Raw genomic sequence first — 21,740 nt, 5'->3', positions numbered from 1 at the left:
CCCATTCCCCCATTTCTTTAATTTTCCCCTGATTTTTCCCCCACTTTTTCTGATTTTTCCCCCCATTTTTTTCTGATTTCCCCCCCATTTTTCCTTAATTTTCCCCCAATTTCCTCCCCATGTTTTTCTGATATTTTTTCCCTATTTTCCCCCCCATATTCCCCCCCATTTTCCCCCCAATTTTTCTGACTTTTCCCCATTCCCCCCCATTTTTTCCCCATCCCCCCTTTTTTCTGATTTTTTTCCTCATTTTTCCCCCAAATTTTTCCCCATTTCCCCCCACTTTTCTGATTTTTCCCCCATTCCCCCATTTTCCTGATCTTTTTCCTCAATTTTCCCCCAAATTTTTCCCCATTCCCCCCCATTTTTCCCTATTCTCACCCAATTTTTTCCCCATTCCCCCCCTTTTTCCTAATTTTTCCCCATTTTCCCCCCCATTTTTTCTAATTTTTTTCCCCATTCCCCCCCGATTTTTCCCCCATTTCCCCCCCATTTTTCTGATTTTTTCCCCATTTTCCACCAATTTTTTCCCCATTTCCCCCCAAATTTTTCCCCATTTTTCCCCCCATTTTTCCCTATTTTCCCCCCCATTTTTTCCCCATTTCCCCCCCAAATTTTTCCCATTTCCCCCCCCATTTTTTAACCATTTCCCCCCCATTTTTTCTGATTTTTTCCCCATTTCCCCCCCATTTTTCTGATTTTACCCCCATTTTTTTTCATTTTCCCCCCTTTTTTCCCCGTTTCTCACCCCCCGAGCAGGGCCACGCGCAGGTTCCTGTCGGAAGTTGGGGTGCAGGGCGACCCCCGGGAGCCCCCCCGGGAGGGTGTGGGGGTGCCACAGGCGCAGCTCCAGCAGCACCTCCTGGCTCTGCTGCTGCTCCCTGGAACCAACGCCAAATCGCGATAAATCGCCCCAAAACGGCCTCAAAATCGCAAAAATCGCAATAAATCGACCCAAAACGGCCTCAAAATTGCACAAATCGCGATAAATCGCCCCCAAAACGGCCTCAAAATTGGCCAAAATCTCAATAAATCGCCCAAAACGGCCTCAAAGTTACACAAATCGCAATAAATCGCCCCAAAACGGCCTCCAAATTACACAAATCGCGATAAATCGCCCCAAAACGGCTTCAAAATTGCACAAATCACAATAAATCGCCCCAAAACGGCCTCAAAATCGCACAAATCACAATAAATCGCCCCAAAACAGCCTCAAAATTGCCCAAAATCACACAAAACAGCCCAAAATCGCACTAAATCACCCCAAAACAGCCTCCAAATCGCACAAATCGCAATAAATCGCCCCAAAACGGCCTCAAAATCTCAAAAATCACAATAAATCGCCCCAAAACGGCCTCCAAATTACACAAATCGCGATAAATCGACCCAAAACGGCCTCAAAGTTACACAAATCGCGATAAATCGCCCCAAAACGGCCTCAAAATTGCACAAATCGCAATAAATCGCCCCAAAACGGCCTCCAAATCACACAAATCACAATAAATCGCCCCAAAACGGCCTCCAAATTGCCCAAAATCACAATAAATCGCCTCAAAACAGCCTCAAAATCACACAAATCACAATAAATCGCCCCAAAACGGCCTCAAAATTACACAAATCACAATAAATCGCCCCAAAATGGCCTCCAAATTGCCCAAAATCGCAATAAATCGCCCCAAAACAGCCTCCAAATTGCCCAAAATCACACAAAACAGCCCCAAAACGGCCTCAAAATTAGACAAATCGCACCAAATCGCCCCAAAACGGCCTCAAAATTACACAAAATCACATCTAAATCGCCCCAAAACGGACTCCAAATTAAACAAATCGCAATAAATCGCCCCAAAACGGCCTCCAAATTGCCCAAAATCACACAAAACAGCCCCAAAACGGCCTCAAAATTGCACAAATCACAATAAATCGCCCCAAAACGGCCTCAAAATCGCACAAATCACACAAAACAGCCCCAAAATCGCACCAAATCGCCCCAAAACAGCCTCAAAATCGCACAAATCGCAATAAATCGCCCCAAAACGGCCTCAAAATTGCCCAAAAATCAGCCCAAAATAGCCCTAAATCCCCCCCTAGGACCCCCCAAGCCCCCCCCAGACCCCCCAAATCCCCCTCAGGACCGCGCAAAATCCCCCCCAAATCCCCCCCCGGACCCCTCCAGGGACCCCCCAAATCCCCCCCGGACCCTCCAGGACCCCCCAAATCCCCCCCAAAATCCCCCCAGGACCCCCCAAATCCCCTCAACCCGCCCAGGACCCCCCAAACCCACCTAGGACCCCCCAAAATCCCCTCAATTCCCCCCCCAAATCCCCCCCAGGACCCTCGAGGACCCCCCCCAGACCCCCCAAATCCCCCCAAATCCCCCCCAGGACACTCCACCAGGACCCCCCAATTCCCCCCCCAAATCCCCCCAGGACCCCCCAAATCCCCCCAAAAACCCCAAATTTCCCCCTCAGGACCCCCCCAAAAATCCCCCCAAATCCCCCCCCAAATCCCCCCAGGGACCCCCCAAATCCCCCCCCAAATCCTCCCAGGACTCCCCCAGGACCCTCGAGGACCCCCCCCAGCAGACCCCCCAAATCCCCCCCCAGGACCCTCCAGGACCCCCCAAATCCCCACCCAAATCCCCCCAAATCCCCCCCAGGACCCCCCAATTCCCCCCCAAAATCCCCCCAAACCCACCCAAATCCCCCCAATTCCCCCCCAAAAATCCCCCCAGGACCCCCCAAAATCCCCCAAAACCCCAAATCCCCAAATCCCCCTCAGGACCCCCCAAAAACCCCCCCGAAATCCCCCCCAAAATCCCCCCAAATCCCCCCCAAATGCCCCCCAAATCCCCCCAGGACCCTCCAGGACCCCCCAATTCCCCCCCAAATCCCCCCCAGGACCCCCCCAAAGCCCCCCCAAAAACCCCCCCAAATCCCCCCAGGACCCTCGAGGACCCCCCCAGGACCCCCCAAACCCCCCCAGGACCCCCCACAGCCCCCAGCCCCACCTGCTGTGCTCCTTCTTGACCCAGAGCCCCACGGCCGCCTGGGGCAGGGGCTGCTCCAGGAACAGCATCCGCATGATCCCGGCCTGCGCCAGCCCGGGCAGCTCCCTGCCGGGTAATTAGCGCTAATTAACGCTTAATGAGGGCCAACTCGGGTCTGGGGGTCCCACCTGACCGCGGCCGGGCAGGCGGCACGGCGGTTTTGGGGTCGGTTTGGGGTTTTTAGGGATGGTTTGGGGATCTTGAACGCGGCCAGGAAGGGGGTTACGGGGTTATTTTGGGTTAATTAAGGCTAATTAGCGTTAATTAGTGTTAATTAGCCCCACCTGAAGGCAGCCAGGCAGGTGGCACAAGGTTATTTTGGGGTATGTTTGGGCCTAATTTGGGGTTTTTTTGTCCCACCTGAGCACCACCAGGAAGAGATTACGAGATTATTTTGGGTTAATTAGGACTAATTAGTGGTAATTAGCCCCACCTGAAGACAGCCAGGCATGTGACACAAGGTTATTTTGCGGGTATCTTTGGGTTAATATTGGGTGTTTTGTCCCACCTGAGCACCACCAGGAAGGGGGTTACGAGGTTATTTTGGTTAATTAGGGCTAATTAGCGTTAATTATGTTAATTAGCCCCACCTGAAGACAGCCAGGCAGGTGGCACAAGGTTATTTTGGGGTATTTTGGGCTAATTTGGGGTTTTTTGTCTCACCTGAGCACCACCAGGAAGGGGTTACTAGATTATTTTGGGTTAATTAGGACTAATTAGTGGTAATTAGTCCCACCTGAAGACAGCCAGGCAGGTGACACAAGGTTATTTTGGGGGTATTTTGGGTTAATTTTTGGGTATTTTGTCACCACCTGAGCACCACCCAGGAAGGGGTTACGAGGTTATTTTGGGGTTAATTAGGACTAATTAGTGTTAATTAGTCCCACCTGAAGACAGCCAGGCATGTGACACAAGGTTATTTTGGGGGTATTTTGGGTTAATTTGCGGGTTTTTTTGCCTCACTTGAGCACCACCAGGAAGGGGTCACAGGGTTATTTTGGGGTTAATTAGGACTAATTAGCGTTAATTATGTTAATTAGCCCCACCTGAAGACAGCCAGGCAGGTGGCACAAGGTTATTTTGGGCTATTTTGGGTTAATTTGGGGTATTTTGTCTCACCTGAGCACCACCAGGAAGGGGTCACGGGGTTATTTTGGGGTTAATTAGGACTAATTAGTGTTAATTATGTTAATTAGCCCACCTGAAGACAGCCAGGCAGGTGACACAAGGTTATTTTGGGGTATTTTGGGTTAATTTTGGGTATTTTGTTCCACCTGAGCACCACCAGGAAGGGGTCACGGGGTTATTTTGGTTAATTAGGGCTAATTAGCGTTAATTAGTGTTAATTAGCCCCACCTGAAGGCAGCCAAGCAGGTGGCACAAGGTTATTTTGGGCTATTTTGGGTTAATTTGGGGGTATTGTAGAGATATTTTGGCATAACTTGAGTTATTGAGGCTAATTAGAATTAATTAAAGGTTAACTAAAGCTTAATTAGGGTTAATTAGCGCTAATTGCCCACCTGAAGACAGCAAGACAGGTGGCACAGGGGTTATTTTGGGTTATTTAGGGTCATTTTAGGGCTATTTGCGGTTAATTTGAGTTAATTAAGGGTTAATTAGGATTAATTAAAGGCCAATTAAAGGCTAATTAGCATTAATTAGCGCTAATTGCCCACCTGAAGACGGCCAGGCAGGTGGCACAGGGTTATTTTGGGGTTATTTAGGGTTATTTTAGGGCTATTTGGGGTTAATTCGAGTTAATTAAGGATTAATTAGGATTAATTAAAGTCTAATTAAAGGTTAATTAACATTAATTAAAGCTAATTGCCCACCTGAAGACTGCCAGGCAGGTGGCACAGGGTTATTTTGGCGTTATTTAAGGATATTTTGGATTAATTTAAGTGAAGTAAGGATTAATTAAGGGTTAATGAGGAGTTAATTAGTGCTAATAGCGCTAATTAGGGTTAATTAGGGGTTAATTGCCCACCTGAAGACGGCCAGGCAGGTGGTCTATTTTGGGCTATTTAAGGATATTTTTGGGTTAATTTAAGTGAAGTAAGGATTAATTAAGGGTTAATGAGGAGTTAATTAGTGCTAATTAGCGCTAATTAGGGTTAATTAGCGCTAATTGCCCACCTGAAGACGGCCAGGCAGGTGGCACAGGGTTATTTTGGGCTATTTAAGGATATTTTGGAGTAATTTAAGTGAAGTAAGGATTAATTAAGGGTTAATGAGGAGTTAATTAGTGTTAATTAGCGTTGATTACTGTTAATTAGCGCTAATTGCCCACCTGAAGACGGCCAGGCAGGTGGGCCGGGTGCCCCGTAGAGCCGGTCCCAGCGTGGGGGGGGCTGAGCCCCCGCAGGAACTCCTGCAGGTTCTTGCACTGCAGCTGCCGCCCGCGGCAGCGCCATCGCACCTGGGCACACCTGGGCACACCTGGGCACACCTGGGGGCACCTGGGGGCACCTGGGGGCACCTGGGCACACCTGGGGGATAACCCGGGTTACACCTGGGGGCACCTGGGCACACCTGGGCGCACCTGGGCACACCTGAGGGACGGGGCACTGGGCGCACACTGGGCACACCTGGGGGCACCTGGGTTACACCTGGGCACACCTGGGCACACCTGGGGGCACCTGGGCACACCTGGGCACACCTGGGGGGCACCCTGGGTTACACCTGGGCACACCTGGGGGAATAACCTGGGTTACACCTGGGCACACCTGGGCACACCTGGGCACACCTGGGGGCACCTGGGGGATAACCTGGGTTACACCTGGGCACACCTGGGGGCACCTGGGGGATAACCCGGGTTACACCTGGGGGCACCTGGGCACACCTGGGCACACCCTGGGGGGATAACCTGGGTTACACCTGGGCACACCTGGGCACACCTGGGCACACCTGGGGGCACCTGGGCACACCTGGGCACACCTGGGCACACCTGGGGGATAACCTGGGTTACACCTGGGGGCACCTGGGGCACACCTGGGGGATAACCTGGGTTACACCTGGGCACACCTGGGCCACACCTGGGGGATAACCTGGGTTACATCTGGGGGCACCTGGGCACACCTGGGGGCACCTGGGCACACCTGGGGGATAACCGGGTTACACCTGGGCACACCTGGGGGCACACCTGGGGGCACCTGGGCACACCTCCCCTAATTATCCCCCAAATCCCCACTCCAGCTTCACCCTCAGCCCTTCAATTAACCCCAATTAACCCCCAATTAACCCAAACCCCCATTAACCCTAATTAACCCCAAATCTTCAATTAACCCCAATTAACCCCAATTAACCCCAAACTTCCAATTAACCCCAATTAACCCCAATTAACCTCAAACCTCCAATTAACCCCAATTAATCCCAAACCTCCAATTAACCCCAATTAACGCCAATTAACCCCAATTAACCCCAATTAACTCCAAACCTCCAATTAACCCCAATTAACCCCAATTACCCCAACCCCCCATTAACCCTAATTAACCCTAATTAACCCCTAATTAACTCAAATTAACCCCAATTAACCCCAATTACCCCAAACCTCCAATTAACCCAATTAACCCCAAACCGCCCCGCTCCTCCCCCTCCCCCCCACCCCCAAATTCCCCAAAATCCCCCAAATTCCCCCCAAAATCCCCCCAAACCCCCGCAATTAACTCGAACCCCCAATTAACCCCAATTAACCCCAATTAACCCAACACCTCCCGCACTTCCCCCCAGCCTCCCCTCTCCCCCCTCCCTCCCACCCCCGATTTCCCCCCCAAATTCCCCAAAATCCCCCCAAATTTCCCCCAAAATCCCCCCCAAACACTCACCCCACGCCGCGGCCCAGGCCCCGCCCCCTTCCCGCCGGGGCCACGCCCCCAAAACGGGTCTCCCGCCCTTTCCCCGGTCACGTGACGCTATTCCCGCCCTTTCCCCGGTCACGTGACGCTATCACCTCCCTTTTCCCCGGTCACGTGACGCTATTCCGCCCTTTTCCCCGGTCACGTGTCCCGGCAGCGCCGCCCCGCCCACTCCAAGATGGCGGCGCCCTCCCTCAGCCGCGCTGCCCTCGGCGCCCCCCGCGTTTTGGGGGGTCCCGGGGGTCCCCGGGCCCGGCCCCGGGCCTGGAGCAGCGGGACCCCCCTCAGCGGGGACCCCTCCGGCCGGGGAGACCCCCGGGAGCCCCGCCTGGGACGGCCCCGAGCGAGCGCGGCTGCGCGGCCGCGAGCAGAGGGAGAGGCGGCAGCGGCTGAGGAGGGAGCGAGGGGCGGGAGAGGGGCAGGTGGGGAACTGGGGGCACTGGGAGGGACTGGGAGGGACTGGGAGAGACTGGGAGGGACTGGGAGAGACTGGGAGGGACTGGGAGAGACTGGGGGGCACTGGGAGAGGGGCAGGTGGGGAACTGGGGGGACTGGGAGGGACTGGGAGAGGGGCAGGTGGGGAACTGGGGGGGACTGGGAGGGACTGGGAGGGACTGGGAGAGACTGGGAGAGACTGGGAGAGACTGGGGGGCACTGGGAGAGACTGGGAGGGACTGGGAGAGACTGGGAGGGACTGGGAGAGGGGCAGGTGGGGAACTGGGAGCACTGGGAGGGACTGGGAGAGACTGGGAGGGGACTGGGAGAGGGGCAGGTGGGGAACTGGGAGGGACTGGGGGGCACTGGGAGAGACTGGGGGGCACTGGGAGAGGGGCAGGTGGGGAACTGGGAGGGACTGGGGGGCACTGGGAGAGACTGGGGGGCACTGGGAGAGGGGCAGGTGGGGAACTGGGAGAGACTGGGAGGGGACTGGGAGAGACTGGGAGAGGGGCAGGTGGGGAACTGGGGGCACTGGGAGGGACTGGGAGGGACTGGGAGAGGGGCAGGTGGGGAACTGGGGGCACTGGGAGGGACTGGGAGGGGACTGGGAGAGACTGGGGGGGCACTAGGAGAGGGGGCAGGTGGGGAACTGGGGGGACTGGGAGAGACTGGGAGGGACTGGGAGGGGACTGGGAGAGACTGGGAGGGACTGGGAGAGACTGGGAGGGGACTGGGAGGGACTGGGAGAGACTGGGAGGGGACTGGGAGGGACTGGGAGGGCACTGGGAGAGGGGCAGGTGGGGAACTGGGGGGACTGGGAGGGACTGGTTTGAACTGGGAGAGACTGGGAGGGACTGGGAGAGGCTTTGGCACTGGGAGGCACTGGTTTGTACTGGTCTGCATCAGTCTGGACTGGTTTTAGGTCCTCTGTAGTGATCTGTACTGGTTTGTACTGGTTTGTTTTGGTCTGTGCTGATTTATACTGGTCTACACTGGTTTATACTGGTCCGTACTGGTCCGTACTGGTTTATACTGGTCCGTACTGGTCCGTACTGGTTTATACTGGTCCGTACTGGTCCGTACTGGTTTATACTGGTTCGTACTGGTCCGTACTGGTCCGTACTGGTCCGTACTGGTTTATACTGGTCCGTACTGGTTTATACTGGTTTATACTGGTTCGTACTGGTCCGTACTGGTTTATACTGGTCCGTACTGGTCCATACTGGTTTATAGTGGTCCGTACTGGTCCATACTGGTTTATACTGGTCCGTACTGGTCCCGCAGGAGCCGCTGCCCCTCCCCAAGGGCTGGAGCGCCGCGGCCGAGGTGGAATACCGGCACGGGCTGGGGCCCGATGGCAAAAAGGGTAACGGGGGTGTCCCCAAGGGGGGTGGCACTGTCACCTCCCCCGGGTGGCACTGTCACCTCCCCCCGGGTGGCACTGTCACCTCCCCAGTGACACCTGGGGACAGCCCTGACCTGGTACATCCCCGGTTTGGGGGGGTTTGGGGGGGCTCAGGGGTGTCCCCAAGGGGGGTGGCACTGTCACCTCCCCCCGGGTGGCACTGTCACTTCCCCCAGGGACACCTGGGGACAGCCCTGACCTGGTACAGCCCCGGTTTGGGGGGATTTTGGTGAAATTTGGGGGATTTTGGGTGGATTTGGGGAGGATTTTGGGGGGATTTGGGGTATTTGGGGTGTCCCCAAGGGGGGTGGCACTGTCACCTCCCCCGGGTGGCACTGCCACCTCCCCAGGTGACACCTGGGGACAGCCCTGACTCAGTAGAGCCCCAGTTTGGGGGGATTTTGGGTGGATTTGGTGAAATTTGGGGGGGATTTGGGTGGATTTGGGGAGGATTTTGGGGGGATTTGGGGTGTCCCCAAGGGGGGTGGCACTGTCACCTCCCCCAGTGACAGCTGGGGACAGCCCTGACCTGGTACAGCCCAAATTTGGGGAGGATTTAGGGGGGATTTGGGGGGGATTTGGGGTGTCCCCAAGGGGGGGTGGCACTGTCACCTCCCCCGGGTGGCACTGCCACCTCCCCCGGGTGACACCTGGGGACAGCCCTGACCCGGTACAGCCCAAATTTGGGGGGATTTTGGTGAAATTTGGGGGGGATTTGGGGGTATTTGGGGAGGATTTTGGGGGGGATTTGGGGTGTCCCCAAGGGGGGTGGCACTGTCACCTCCCCCAGTGACAGCTGGGGACAGCCCTGACCTGGTACAGCCCCAGTTTGGGGGGATTTTGGGGGATTTGGGGGGATTTTGGTGGATTTGAGCAGATTTTGGGTGGATTTTGAGCAGATTTTGGGGGGTTTTGGGTGGATTTTGGGGGATTTTGGGTGGATTTTGGGGGGTTTTGGGGGTGCTGGTGGCACTGCCACCCCCCCTGAGGTGACACTTGGGGACACAGCCACGGGCGTGCCCCTCCCCCCCAGGTACAGCCCCGGTTTGGGTGGATTTGGTGAATTTTGGGGGATTTTGGTGAAATTTGGGGGATTTTGGTGGATTTGAGCAGATTTTGGGTGGATTTTGAGCAGATTTTGGGTGGATTTTGGGGGATTTTGGGGGTTTTGGGGGTGCTGGTGGCACTGCCACCCCCCCTGAGGTGACACCTGGGGACACAGCCACGGGCGTGCCCCTCCCCCCCAGGTACAGCCCCGGTTTGGGTGGATTTGGTGAAATTTGGGGGATTTTTAGGAGATTTGAGCAGATTTTGGGGGGTTTTGGGTGGATTTTGGGTGGATTTTGGGGGGTTTTGGGCGGATTTTGGGGGTTTTGGGGGTGCTGGTGGCACTGCCACCCCCCCTGAGGTGACACTTGGGGACACAGCCACGGGCGTGCCCCTCCCCCCCAGGTACAGCCCCGGTTTGGGTGGATTTGGTGAAATTTGGGGGATTTTGGTGAATTTTCGGGGATTTTGAGCAGGTTTTGGGTGGATTTTGGGGGGTTTTGGGGGTGGTGGTGGCACTGCCACCCCCCCTGAGGTGACACTTGGGGACACAGCCACGGGCGTGCCCCTCCCCCCCAGGTACAGCCCCGGTTTGGGTGGATTTGGTGAATTTTGGGGGATTTTTAGGGGATTTGAGCAGATTTTGGGTGGATTTTGGGGGGTTTTGGGTGGTTTTGGGGGGTTTTGGGTGGATTTTGGGGGGTTTTGGGGGTGCTGGTGGCACTGCCACCCCCCCTGAGGTGACACCTGGGGACACAGCCACGGGCGTGCCCCTATCCCCCAGGTACAGCCCCCGCTACGTCGAGGCCGCCTGGTACCAGTGGTGGGAGAGGGGAGGGGTCTTCAGCCCCCCCACACCTGAGCAGGTGAGGGGAGGGGGGACACACCTGGGGGGGGGGGGGGGTCCAAAAATCACCTGGGGGGTAAAAAATACCTGGGGGGACCCAAAACACACCTGGGGGGACCCAAATCACCTGGGGGGACCCAAAACACACCTGGGGGGGGTCCAAAAATACCTGGGGGGACCCAAAACACCTGGGGGGGGGTCCAAAAACACACCTGGGCGGTAAAAAATACCTGGAGGAGCCCCAAAAATCACCTGGGGGGGTAAAAAATACCTGGGGGGACCCAAAACACCTGGGGGGGGCCCCAAAAATCACCTGGGGGGTCAAATAAACACCTGGGGAGCCCCAAAACACACCTGGGGAGGGCCCCAAAAATCACCTGGGGGGAGCCCCAAAAATCACCTGGGGGGTCAAATAAACACCTGGGGGGACCCAAAACACCTGGGGGGGTAAAAAATACCTGGGGGGACCCAAGAATCACCTGGGGGGGGTCCAAAAATCACCTGGGGGGTAAAAAATACCTGGGGGGACCCAAAACACCTGGGGGGGGCCCCAAAAATCACCTGGGGGGTCAAATAAACACCTGGGGGGAGCCCCAAAAATCACCTGGGGGGGTAAAAAATCACCTGGGGGGACCCAAAACACCTGAGGGGACCCAAAACACCTGGGGGGGAGCCCCAAAAATCACCTGGGGGGGTAAAAAATACCTGGGGGGACCCAAGAATCACCTGGGGGGGGTCCAAAAATCACCTGGGGGGTAAAAAATACCTGGGGGGACCCAAAACACCTGGGGGGGAGCCCCAAAAATCACCTGGGGGGACCCAAAACACCTGGGGGGGAGCCCCAAAAATCACCTGGGGGGGGTCAAATAATCACCTGGGGGGGGTCCCAAAACACACCTGGGGGGGTAAAAAATACCTGGGGGGACCCAAAACACACCTGGGGGGGAGCCCCAAAAATCACCTGGGGGGGTAAAAAATACCTGGGGGGACCCAAAACACCTGGGGGGGAGCCCCAAAAATCACCTGGGGGGTCAAATAAACACCTGGGGGGTCAAATAAACACCTGGGGGGACCCAAAACACACCTGGGGGGGGTCCCAAAACACACCTGGGGGGTCCCAAAACACACCTGGGGGGGTCCCAAAATACTGGGGGTGGTTCTAAACACACCTGGGAGCCCCGAAAATATCTGAGGGGGAGGTTCAGACCCACCTGGGGGGGTTCAGACCCTACCTGGGGGGGGTTCAGCCCCACCTGGGGGGATTCAGACCCTACCTGGGGGGGGTTTAGCCCCACCTCGGGGGGGTTCAGACCCACCTGAGGGGGGTTCAGCCCCACCTGAGGGGGGGTTTAGCTCACCTGGGGGGGTTCAGCCCCACCTGAGGGGGGGTTCAGCCCCACCTGGGGGGGTTCAGCCCCACCTGAGGGGGGTTCAGACCCACCTGAGGGGGGGTTTAGCTCACCTGAGGGGGGGTTCAGCCCCACCTGGGGGGGTTTAGCTCACCTGAGGGGGGTTCAGCCCCCACCTGGGGGGGTTCAGACCCCACCTGGGGGGGATTTAGCCCTACCTGGGGGGGTTCAGACCCTACCTGGGGGGGGTTTAGCTCACCTGGGGGGGTTCAGACCCTACCTGGGGGGGTTCAGCTCACCTGAGGGGGGGTTCAGCCCCACCTGAGGGGGGGTTTAGCTCACCTTGGGGGGTTCAGCCCCACCTGAGGGGGGGTTCAGCCCCACCTGAGGGGGGGTTTAGCTCACCTTGGGGGGTTCAGCCCCACCTGAGGGGGGGTTCAGCCCCACCTGGGGGGGTTTCAGCCCCATCTGAGGGGGGGTTCAGACCCTACCTGGGGGGTTTCAGCCCCACCTGAGGGGGTGTCACTCCTCCCCCAGGCCCCGGGGGGGGTCCCGGTGCTGAGCCTGGTGCTGCCCCCCCCCAACGTCACCGGGTCCCTGCACCTGGGCCACGCCCTGACGGTGACGCTGCAGGACGCGCTGGTCCGATGGTCAGGGGGGGCTGGGGGGGGTTGGGGGGTCTGAGAGGGATTTAGGGGGGATTTGGGGGGGAATGGGGGGGTTGGAAGGATTTGGGGGGGTTTGAGAAGGATTTGGGGGGGTCTGGGGGGGCTTGAGAGGGATTTGGGGGGGCTTGAGTGGGATTTGGGGGGGATTTGGGTGGGTTTGGGGGAGTTTGAGAGGGGTTTGGGGGGGGTTGAGAAAGATTGGGGGGGTCTGGGGGGGCTTGAATGGGATTTAGGGGGGTTTGAGTGGGATTTGGGGGGGTTTGAGTGGGATTTGGGGGGTCTGAGAGGGATTTGAGGGGGATTTGGGGGGCTTGAGTGGGATTGGGGGGGTTTGGGTGAGATTTGGGGGATTTAGGGGGGATTTGGGGGGGATTTGGGGGGGTTTGGGTGAGATTTGGGGGGTCTGAGAGGGATTTGGGGGGGATTTGGGGGGAATGGGGGGGTTGGAAGGATTTGGGGGGGTTTGGGGGGGTTTGAGAAGGATTTGGGGGGGTTTGGGGGGGTTGGAAGGATTTGGGGGGGTCTGGGGGGGCTTGAGAGGGATTTGGGGGGGCTTGAGTGGGATTTCGGGGATTTGGGGGGCTTTGGGTGTTATTTGGGGGGGTTTGGGTGGGATTTGGGGGGGTTTGAGAGGGGTTTGGGTGAGATTTTGGGGGGCATTGGGGTGGTTTTGGAGGGGTCGGGGGTTTGTTTGGAATATTTTCGGGTTCTTTTGGGAATATTTTGGGTTTTTTGGGGGTTTTTTGGGGTTTTTTTGGGGTTGTTCCCGAGTTATTTTGGGGGTTTTTGTGGTTATTTTTGGGTGATTTGGGCTTATTTTGGGTTATTTTGGGTGATTTGGGATTATTTGGGGTTATTTTGGGTTATTTTGGGTTATTTGGATTATTTTGGGTGATTTTGGGGTTATTTGGGTTATTTTGGGTTATTTTTGGGGTTATTTTGGGTTATTTGGGTGATTTTGGGTGATTTGGGGTTATTTGGGGTGATTTTGGGTGATTTGGGTTATTTTGGGTGATTTTGGGTTATTTGGGGTTATTTTGGGTTGTTTTGGGTTATTTGGGGTTATTTTGGGTTGTTTTGGGTTATTTGGGGTTATTTTGGATTATTTTGGGTGATTTTGGGTTCTTTTGGATTATTTTGGGTGATTTTGGGTGATTTTGGGTTATTTTTGGGGTGATTTGGGGTGATTTTGGGTTATTTGGGGTTATTTTGGATTATTTTGGGTTATTTTGGGGTGATTTTGGGTTATTTTGGGTTATTTTAGGTGATTTTGGGTTTATTTTGGGTTATTTGGGGTGATTTTGGGTGATTTTGGGTGATTTTGGGGTTATTTGGGGTGATTTTGGGTTATTTGGGGTTATTTTGGGTTATTTTGGGTGATTTTGGGTTATTTGGGGTTATTTTGGGTGATTTTGGGTGATTTTGGTTTCTTTTGGGTGATTTTGGGTTATTTTGGGTGATTTTGGGTTATTTTGGGTGATTTTGGGTGATTTTGGGTGATTTTGGGCACAGGCGGAGGATGCAGGGCTGGAACGTCCTCTGGGTGCCGGGCACCGACCACGCTGGCATTGCCACCCAGGTGTGTCCCCAAATGTCCCCAAACCCTCCTGAAATGTCCTCAAATCCTCTTGCCTTGTGCCCAGGGCTGTCCCCAATGTCCCCAATGTCCCCACTGTGTCCCCAATGTCCCCACTGTGTCCCCAATGTCCCCAGGCCATCGTGGAGCGCTGGGTGTGGCAGCACCGGGGGCTGTCCCTGCTGTCCCCAGGGCTGTCCCCAATGTCCCCAATGTCCCCAGGCCATCGTGGAGCGCTGGCTGTGGCAGCAGCGGGGGCTGTCCCTGCTGTCCCCAGGGCTCTCCCCAATGTCCCCACTGTGTCCCCAATGTCCCCAGGCCATCATGGAGCGCTGGCTGTGGCAGCAGCGGGGGCTGTCCCCAATGTCCCCAGGGCTGTCCCCAATGTCCCCACTGTGTCCCCAATGTCCCCAGGCCATCGTGGAGCGCTGGCTGTGGCAGCACTGGGGGCTGTCCCCAGTGTCCCCAGGGCTGTCCCCAGGGCTGTCCCCACTGTGTCCCCAATGTCCCCAGGCCATCGTGGAGCGCTGGCTGTGGCAGCACTGGGGGCTGTCCCCAATGTCCCCAATGTGTCCCCAACGTGTCCCCAATGTCCCCAGGCCATCGTGGAGCGCTGGCTGTGGCAGCACTGGGGGCTGTCCCCAATGTCCCCAGGGCTGTCCCCGATGTCCCCACTGTGTCCCCAATGTCCCCAGGCCATCGTGGAGCGCTGGCTGTGGCAGCACTGGGGGCTGTCCCTGCTGTCCCCAGGGCTGTCCCCAATGTCCCCAACGTGTCCCCAATGTCCCCAATGTCCCCAGGCCATCGTGGAGCGCTGGCTGTGGCAGCACTGGGAGCTGTCCCCAATGTCCCCACTGTGTCCCCAATGTCCCCAGGCCATCGTGGAGCGCTGGCTGTGGCAGCACTGGGGGCTGTCCCTGCTGTCCCCAGGGTTGTCCCCAATGTCCCCAACGTGTCCCCAATGTCCCCAGGCCATCGTGGAGCGCTGGCTGTGGCAGCACTGGGGGCTGTCCCCAATGTCCCCAATGTGTCCCCAACGTGTCCCCAATGTCCCCAATGTCCCCAGGCCATCGTGGAGCGCTGGCTGTGGCAGCAGCGGGGGCTGTCCCTGCTGTCCCCAGGGCTGTCCCCAATGTCCCCAATGTCCCCAATGTCCCCAGGCCATCGTGGAGCGCTGGCTGTGGCAGCACTGGGGGCTGTCCCTGCTGTCCCCAGGGCTGTCCCCAATGTCCCCAATGTCCCCAGGCCATCGTGGAGCGCTGGCTGTGGCAGCAGCGCCGGCAGCGCCGGCAGGACCTGGGCCGGGCCGAGTTCCTGCGCGAGGTTTGGCGCTGGAAGGAGCGGTGAGGGGACACGGGGACACCCTGGGGACACCCTGGGGACACCCTGGGGACACCCTGGGGACACCCTGGGGACACTCGGGGCAGGGTGGCCCCGCAGTGTCACCGCCGTGTCCCCTCCAGGCACGGGGACGAGATCCTGCAGCAGCTGCGGGCGCTCGGGGCCTCGCTGGACTGGAGCCGCTGCTCCTTCACCATGGACCCCGTGAGTGTCCCCAAGGGTCCCCAAGTGTCCCCAAGGGTCACTCAGCTGTCCCCAAGGGTCACTCAGCTGTCCCCAAAGTGTCCCCAAGTGTCCTAACCCTGCCCAGGTGTTCCGGTCTGGCCCCAAAGTGTTTCTCTCTTTCTGCAAAGCATCCCAAAAATGTCCCCAAAGTGTCCCCAAGGGTCACTGAGCTGTCCCCAAACTGTCCCCAAGTGTCCCCAAGGGTCACTCAGCTGTCCCCAAACTGTCCCCAGCTGTCCCCAAGTGTTCTGACTGTCCCCAGGTGTTCCAATCTGGCCCCAAAGTGTTTCTGTTTCTCCCCAAAGCATCCCAAAAATGTCCCCAAACTGTCCCCAGCTGTCCCCAAGGGTCACTCAGCTGTCCCCAGACTGTCCCCAAGTGTCCCCAAGGGTCACTCAGCTGTCCCCAAAGTGTCCCCAAGTGTCCTAACCCTGCCCAGGTGTTCCAGTCTGGCCCCAAAGTGTTCCCAACTGGCCCTAAAGCATCCCAAGATTGTCCCTAAGCTGTCCCCAAAGTGTCCCCAGCCTGTCCCCAGGTGTCCCCAGAGTGCCCCAAACCTCCCTGAACTGTCCCCAAAGTGTCCCCAAGCATCCCCAGCCTGTCCCCAAGTGTCCCCAAAGTGTCCCCAAGCATCCCCAGGGTGTCCCCAAGTGTCCCCTGCTGTCCCCAAGTGCTTCTGGAGTGTCCCCAAGTGTCCCCAGAGTGCCCCAACTCTCTTGAACTGCCCCAAAGTGTCCCCAAACCTCCCTGAACTGTCCCCAAAGTGTCCCCAAGCGTCCCCAGCCTGTCCCCAAGTGTCCTCAGGGTGTCCCCAAGTGCCCTTGGAGTGTCCCCAAGTGTCCCCAGAGTGGCCCAAACCTCCCTGAACTGCCCCGTACTGTCCCCAAACCTCCCTGAGCTGTCCCCAAAGTGTCCCCAAGCATCCCCAGGGTGTCCCCAAGTGTCCCCAGCCTGTCCCCAAGTGTCCCCAGGGTGTCCCCAAGTGTCCCCAGCCTGTCCCCAAGTGTCCCCTGCTGTCCCCAAGTGCTTCTGGAGTGTCCCCAAGTGTCCCTAGAGTGCCCCAAACCTCCCTGACCTGCCCTGTACTGTCCCCAAACCTCCCTGAACTGTCCCCAAAGTGTCCCCAGCCTGTCCCCAAAGTGTCCCCAAAGTGTCCCCAAGCATCCCCAGGGTGTCCCCAAGTGTCCCCTGCTGTCCCCAAGTGCCCTTGGAGTGTCCCCAAGTGTCCCCAGAGTGCCCCAACTCTCTTGAACTGCCCTGTACTGTCCCCAAACCTCCCTGAACTGTCCCCAAAGTGTCCCCAAGCATTCCCAGCCTGTCCCCAAAGTGTCCCCAAAGTGTCCCCAAGTGTCCCCAGAGTGCCCAAACCTCCCTGAACTGCCCCGTACTGTCCCCAAACCTCCCTGAACTGTCCCCAAAGTGTCCCCAAGTGTCCCCAGCCTGTCCCCAAGTGCCCCTGGAGTGTCCCCAAGTGTCCCTAGAGTGCCCCAAACCTCCCTGACCTGCCCTGTACTGTCCCCAAACCTCCCTGAGCTGTCCCCAAAGTGTCCCCAAGCATCCCCAGCCTGTCCCCAAGCATCCCCAGCCTGTCCCCAAGTGTCCCCAAGTGTCCCCAGCCTGTCCCCAAGTGTCCCCGTGGTGTCCCCAGGGCTTCTCCCGCGCTGTCACCGAGGCCTTCGTGCGTCTCTTCGAGGCGGGGCTGATCCGGAGGGACCAGAGGGTGGTGACCTGGAGCTGCGCCCTGAGATCGGCGCTGGCCGACATCGAGGTGTCCCCAATGTCCCCAATGTCCCCAAATGTCCCCAATGTCCCCTGTGTGACCTGGAGCTGCGCCCTGAGATCAGCGCTGGCCGACATCGAGGTGTCCCCAAATGTCCCCAAATGTCCCCAGTGTCCCCTGGGTGACCTGGAGCTGCGCCCTGAGATCGGCGCTGGCCGACATCGAGGTGTCCCCAATGTCCCCAAATGTCCCCAAATGTCCCCTGTGTGACCTGGAGCTGCGCCCTGAGATCGGCGCTGGCTGACATCGAGGTGTCCCCAATGTCCCCAAATGTCCCCAAATGTCCCCTGGGTCACCTGGAGCTGTGCCCTGAGATCAGCGCTGGCCGACATCGAGGTGTCCCCAATGTCCCCAAATGTCCCCAATGTCCCCTGTGTGACCTGGAGCTGCGCCCTGAGATCAGCGCTGGCCGACATCGAGGTGTCCCCAGTGTCCCCAATGTCCCCAAATGTCCCCTGGGTCACCTGGAGCTGTGCCCTGAGATCAGCGCTGGCCGACATCGAGGTGTCCCCAGTGTCCCCAATGTCCCCAAATGTCCCCTGGGTCACCTGGAGCTGTGCCCTGAGATCAGCGCTGGCCGACATCGAGGTGTCCCCAATGTCCCCAAATGTCCCCAATGTCCCCTGGGTGACCTGGAGCTGCGCCCTGAGATCGGCGCTGGCCGACATCGAGGTGTCCCCAATGTCCCCAATGTCCCCAAGGGTGTCCCCTGGGGGCTCTGACCCACCCTGGCCGACATTGAGGTGTCCCCAGTGTCCCCAAATGTCCCCAAATGTCCCCAATGTCCCCCCCAGGTGGAGCCCCGTGTCCTGACCGGCCCCACGGCGCTGAGTGTCCCCAACTGTCCCCACCCTGTCACCTTCGGCGTCCTCGTCACCTTCGCCTACCCCGTGGAGGGGGACGACGGTGGGTGGCACTGGGGACAGCCAGGGTGGCATTGGGGACACTGAGGGTGGCACTGGGGACACTGAGGGTGGCATTGGGGACACTGAGGGTGGCACTGGGGACACTGAGGGTGGCACTGGGGACATCCAGGGTGGCACTGGGGACACTGAGGGTGGCACTGGGGACCCTGAGGGTGGCACTGGGGACAGCCAGGGTGGCACTGGGGACACTGAGGGTGGCACTGGGGACAGCTGGGGACACTGAGGGTGGCACTGGGGACAGCCAGGGTGGCACTGGGGACACTGAGGGTGGCACTGGGGACACTGAGGGTGGCACCGGGGACATCCTGAGCGTCACCTGAGCATCCCCAAGGTGTCCCCAGATGTCCCTTGGTGTCACCTGGCGGCCCCTGGGTGTCCCGTGGGTCTCACCTGGGTGTCCCCTGATGTCCCCAATGTCCCCTGAGTGTCCCCAATGTCCCCAGGGCTGGAGGTGCCCGTGGCCACCACCCGCCCTGAGACGCTCTTTGGGGACGTGGCCGTGGCCGTGCACCCGCAGGACCCGCGCTACCTGGTGAGGGGCGGGGCCAAGCCTGGAGGGGCGGGGCCAAGCCTGGAGGGGCTTCACCTATGGGGTGGGGCCAAGCCTGGGAGGCGTGGTCTCACCTGGAGGGGTGGGGCTTCACTTTTGGAGGTGTGGTCTCACCTGGAGGGGTGGGGCTTTTGGGGGTGTGGTCTCATCTGGAGGGGCGGGGCTTCACTTTTGGGGGTGTGGTCTCATCTGGAGGGGCGGGGCTTCACTTTTGGGGGTGTGTTCTCACCTGGAGGGGCGGGGCTTCGCTTGGAGGCACGGTTTCATCTGGAGGGTGGAGTCTCACCTGAGGGGGTGGGGCCTTGGTGACCCCAAAATTTATGGGGATTGTGGGCGTGGCTTCCCTGCAGGGCAGCCATTGGCTGTCCAGATTTAGCCCCTCCCCTTTTTTGTACCCATAAAGGGTAAAAAAGGCGGGGCTTGGGGTAAAGGGGTGGAGCTTCATTGCTGGGGGTGGGATCAAGGGCTGGGCGGGGCCATCTCACAGCCAGGCAGGGATTGGTCTGGGATGGCTCCACCCACAAAGGGGCGGGGTTTACCCGGAGGCTCTTAAAGGGCCGGCGCACCTAGAGCGTTGTCGGGGCGTGGGCCGGGGGCGTGGCCCCGTCTGACCACGCCCCCTCAGCACCTGCAGGGCCGGCAGGTGAGGCACCCGTTCAGCGGGGCCCTGCTGCCCGTGGTGAGCGACCCCAGCGTGCAGCCCCAGCTGGGAACTGGTGAGGGACTGGGGGAACTGGGAGGGACTGGGAGGGACTGGGAGGGGACTGGGAGGGACTGGGGGGGGACTGGGAGGGCACTGGGAGGGACTGGGAGGGACTGGGATGGACTGGGGGAACTGGGAGGGACTGGGGGAACTGGGAGGGACTGGGGGAACTGGGGGGGACTGGGAGGGACTGGGGGGACTGGGAGGGACTGGGGGGGGACTGGGGGGGACTGGGAGGGACTGGGATGGACTGGGGGGGACAGGGAGGGACTGGGAGAGACTGGGAGGGGATTGGGGTGACAATAAATGACCCAGGTGACACAGATGACAGAGAGCAGGTGGCACAGGTGTGACCCAGATGTGACCCAGGTGACAATAGGTGACCCAGGTGTGTCCCAGGTGTGACCAGGTGTGTCCCTGCTGTGCCAGGTGCAGTGAAGGTGACCCCCGGGCACAGCCCCCAGGACCCGTGGGTGACAATGGGTGACAGTAGGCAGTACAGGTGTGTCCCAGGTGTGACCCAGGTGTGTCCCAGGTGTGACCAGGTGTGACCAGGTGTGTCCCAGGTGTGACCCAGGTGTGACCCAGGTGTGACCAGGTGTGACCCAGGTGTGTCCCAGGTGTGTCCCCGTGCCAGGTGCGGTGAAGGTGACCCCCGGGCACAGCCCCCAGGACCCGTGGGTGACAATGGGTGACAGTAGGCAGTACAGGTGTGACCCAGGTGTGACCCAGGTGTGTCCCAGGTGTGACCAGGTGTGTCCCCGTGCCAGGTGTGGTGAAGGTGACCCCCGGGCACAGCCCCCAGCACCTGTGGGTGACAATGGGTGACAGTAGGCAGTACAGGTGTGACCCAGGTGTGACCAGGTGTGTCCCCGTGCCAGGTGCAGTGAAGGTGACCCCCGGGCACAGCCCCCAGGACCTGTGGGTGACAATGAGGAACAGTAGGCAGTACAGGTGTGACCCAGGTGTGCCCCAGGTGCGTCCCAGGTGTGACCAGGTGTGACCAGGTGTGACCAGGCGTGTCCCTGTGCCAGGTGCAGTGAAGGTGACCCCCGGGCACAGCCCCCAGGACCTGTGGGTGACAATGGGTGACAGTAGGCAGTACAGGTGTGTCCCAGGTGTGTCCCAGGTGTGACCCAGGTGTGTCCCAGGTGTGACCAGGTGTGACCAGGTGTGTCCCAGGTGTGACCAGGTGTGACCCAGGTGTGTCCCAGGTGTGACCAGGTGTGACCAGGTGTGTCCCAGGTGTGTCCCAGGTGTGTCCCCGTGCCAGGTGCGGTGAAGGTGACCCCCGGGCACAGCCCCCAGGACCCGTGGGTGACAATGGGTGACAGTAGGCGGTACAGGTGTGACCCAGGTGTGACCCAGATGTGTCCCAGGTGTGACCCAGGTGTGACCAGGTGTGTCCCAGGTGTGACCAGGTGTGACCAGGTGTGTCCCAGGTGTGACCAGGTGTGTCCCCGTGCCAGGTGCGGTGAAGGTGACCCCCGGGCACAGCCCCCAGGACCCATGGGTGACAATGGGTGACAGTAGGCAGTACAGATGTGACCCAGGTGTGACACAGGTGTGACCAGGTGTGTCCCAGGTGTGTCCCAGGTGTGACCCAGGTGTGTCCCAGGTGTGACCAGGTGTGACCCAGGTGTGTCCCAGGTGTGACCAGGTGTGTCCCAGGTGTGACCCAGGTGTGACCCAGGTGTGACCCAGGTGTGACCAGGTGTGACCAGGTGTGACCAGGTGTGTCCCCATGCCAGGTGCGGTGAAGGTGACCCCCGGGCACAGCCCCCAGGACCCATGGGTGACAATGGGTGACAGTAGGCAGTACAGGTGTGTCCCAGGTGTGACCAGGTGTGACCCAGGTGTGTCCCAGGTGTGACCCAGGTGTGTCCCAGGTGTGACCAGGTGTGTCCCAGGTGTGACCAGGTGTGACCCAGGTGTGACCAGGTGTGACCAGGTGTGTCCCCGTGCCAGGTGCGGTGAAGGTGACC

The 21,740-nt window shown here is 58.7% G+C and overlaps 2 protein-coding genes across 2 annotated transcripts in view; one reads left to right on the top strand and one right to left on the bottom strand.

The window, feature by feature from the left end:
- The window catches only part of GTF2H4 (general transcription factor IIH subunit 4), a 22,562-nt gene extending 16,037 nt beyond the window's left edge, over positions 1–6,525 (bottom strand). Inside the window, 5 exon segments of the mRNA XM_059837588.1 lie at positions 749–774; positions 776–881; positions 3,008–3,112; positions 5,337–5,598; positions 6,513–6,525. Of these exon segments, the coding sequence (XP_059693571.1) occupies positions 749–774; positions 776–881; positions 3,008–3,112; positions 5,337–5,598; positions 6,513–6,525 (512 nt within the window).
- A 524-nt stretch (positions 6,526–7,049) lies between these two features.
- LOC132322864 (valine--tRNA ligase, mitochondrial-like) overlaps positions 7,050–21,740 on the top strand; it is a gene marked incomplete at both ends in the record, with an annotated part of 32,222 nt that continues 17,531 nt past the window's right edge. The window contains 12 exons of the mRNA XM_059837587.1: positions 7,050–7,322; positions 8,623–8,704; positions 10,345–10,369; positions 10,575–10,656; positions 12,524–12,636; positions 14,167–14,233; positions 15,476–15,573; positions 15,694–15,775; positions 17,445–17,564; positions 18,371–18,482; positions 18,946–19,034; positions 19,678–19,768. Coding sequence (XP_059693570.1) covers positions 7,050–7,322; positions 8,623–8,704; positions 10,345–10,369; positions 10,575–10,656; positions 12,524–12,636; positions 14,167–14,233; positions 15,476–15,573; positions 15,694–15,775; positions 17,445–17,564; positions 18,371–18,482; positions 18,946–19,034; positions 19,678–19,768 — 1,234 coding nt within the window. The remainder of the gene's footprint in view (positions 7,323–8,622; positions 8,705–10,344; positions 10,370–10,574; positions 10,657–12,523; positions 12,637–14,166; positions 14,234–15,475; positions 15,574–15,693; positions 15,776–17,444; positions 17,565–18,370; positions 18,483–18,945; positions 19,035–19,677; positions 19,769–21,740) is intronic.

This window comes from Haemorhous mexicanus, unplaced genomic scaffold (genome assembly GCF_027477595.1).
Source record: "Haemorhous mexicanus isolate bHaeMex1 unplaced genomic scaffold, bHaeMex1.pri scaffold_178_ctg1, whole genome shotgun sequence".
Lineage (NCBI taxonomy): Eukaryota > Metazoa > Chordata > Aves > Passeriformes > Fringillidae > Haemorhous > Haemorhous mexicanus.
The sequence above is the reverse complement of the archived record's forward strand: the minus strand, read 5'-3'. Positions and strand labels throughout refer to the sequence as shown.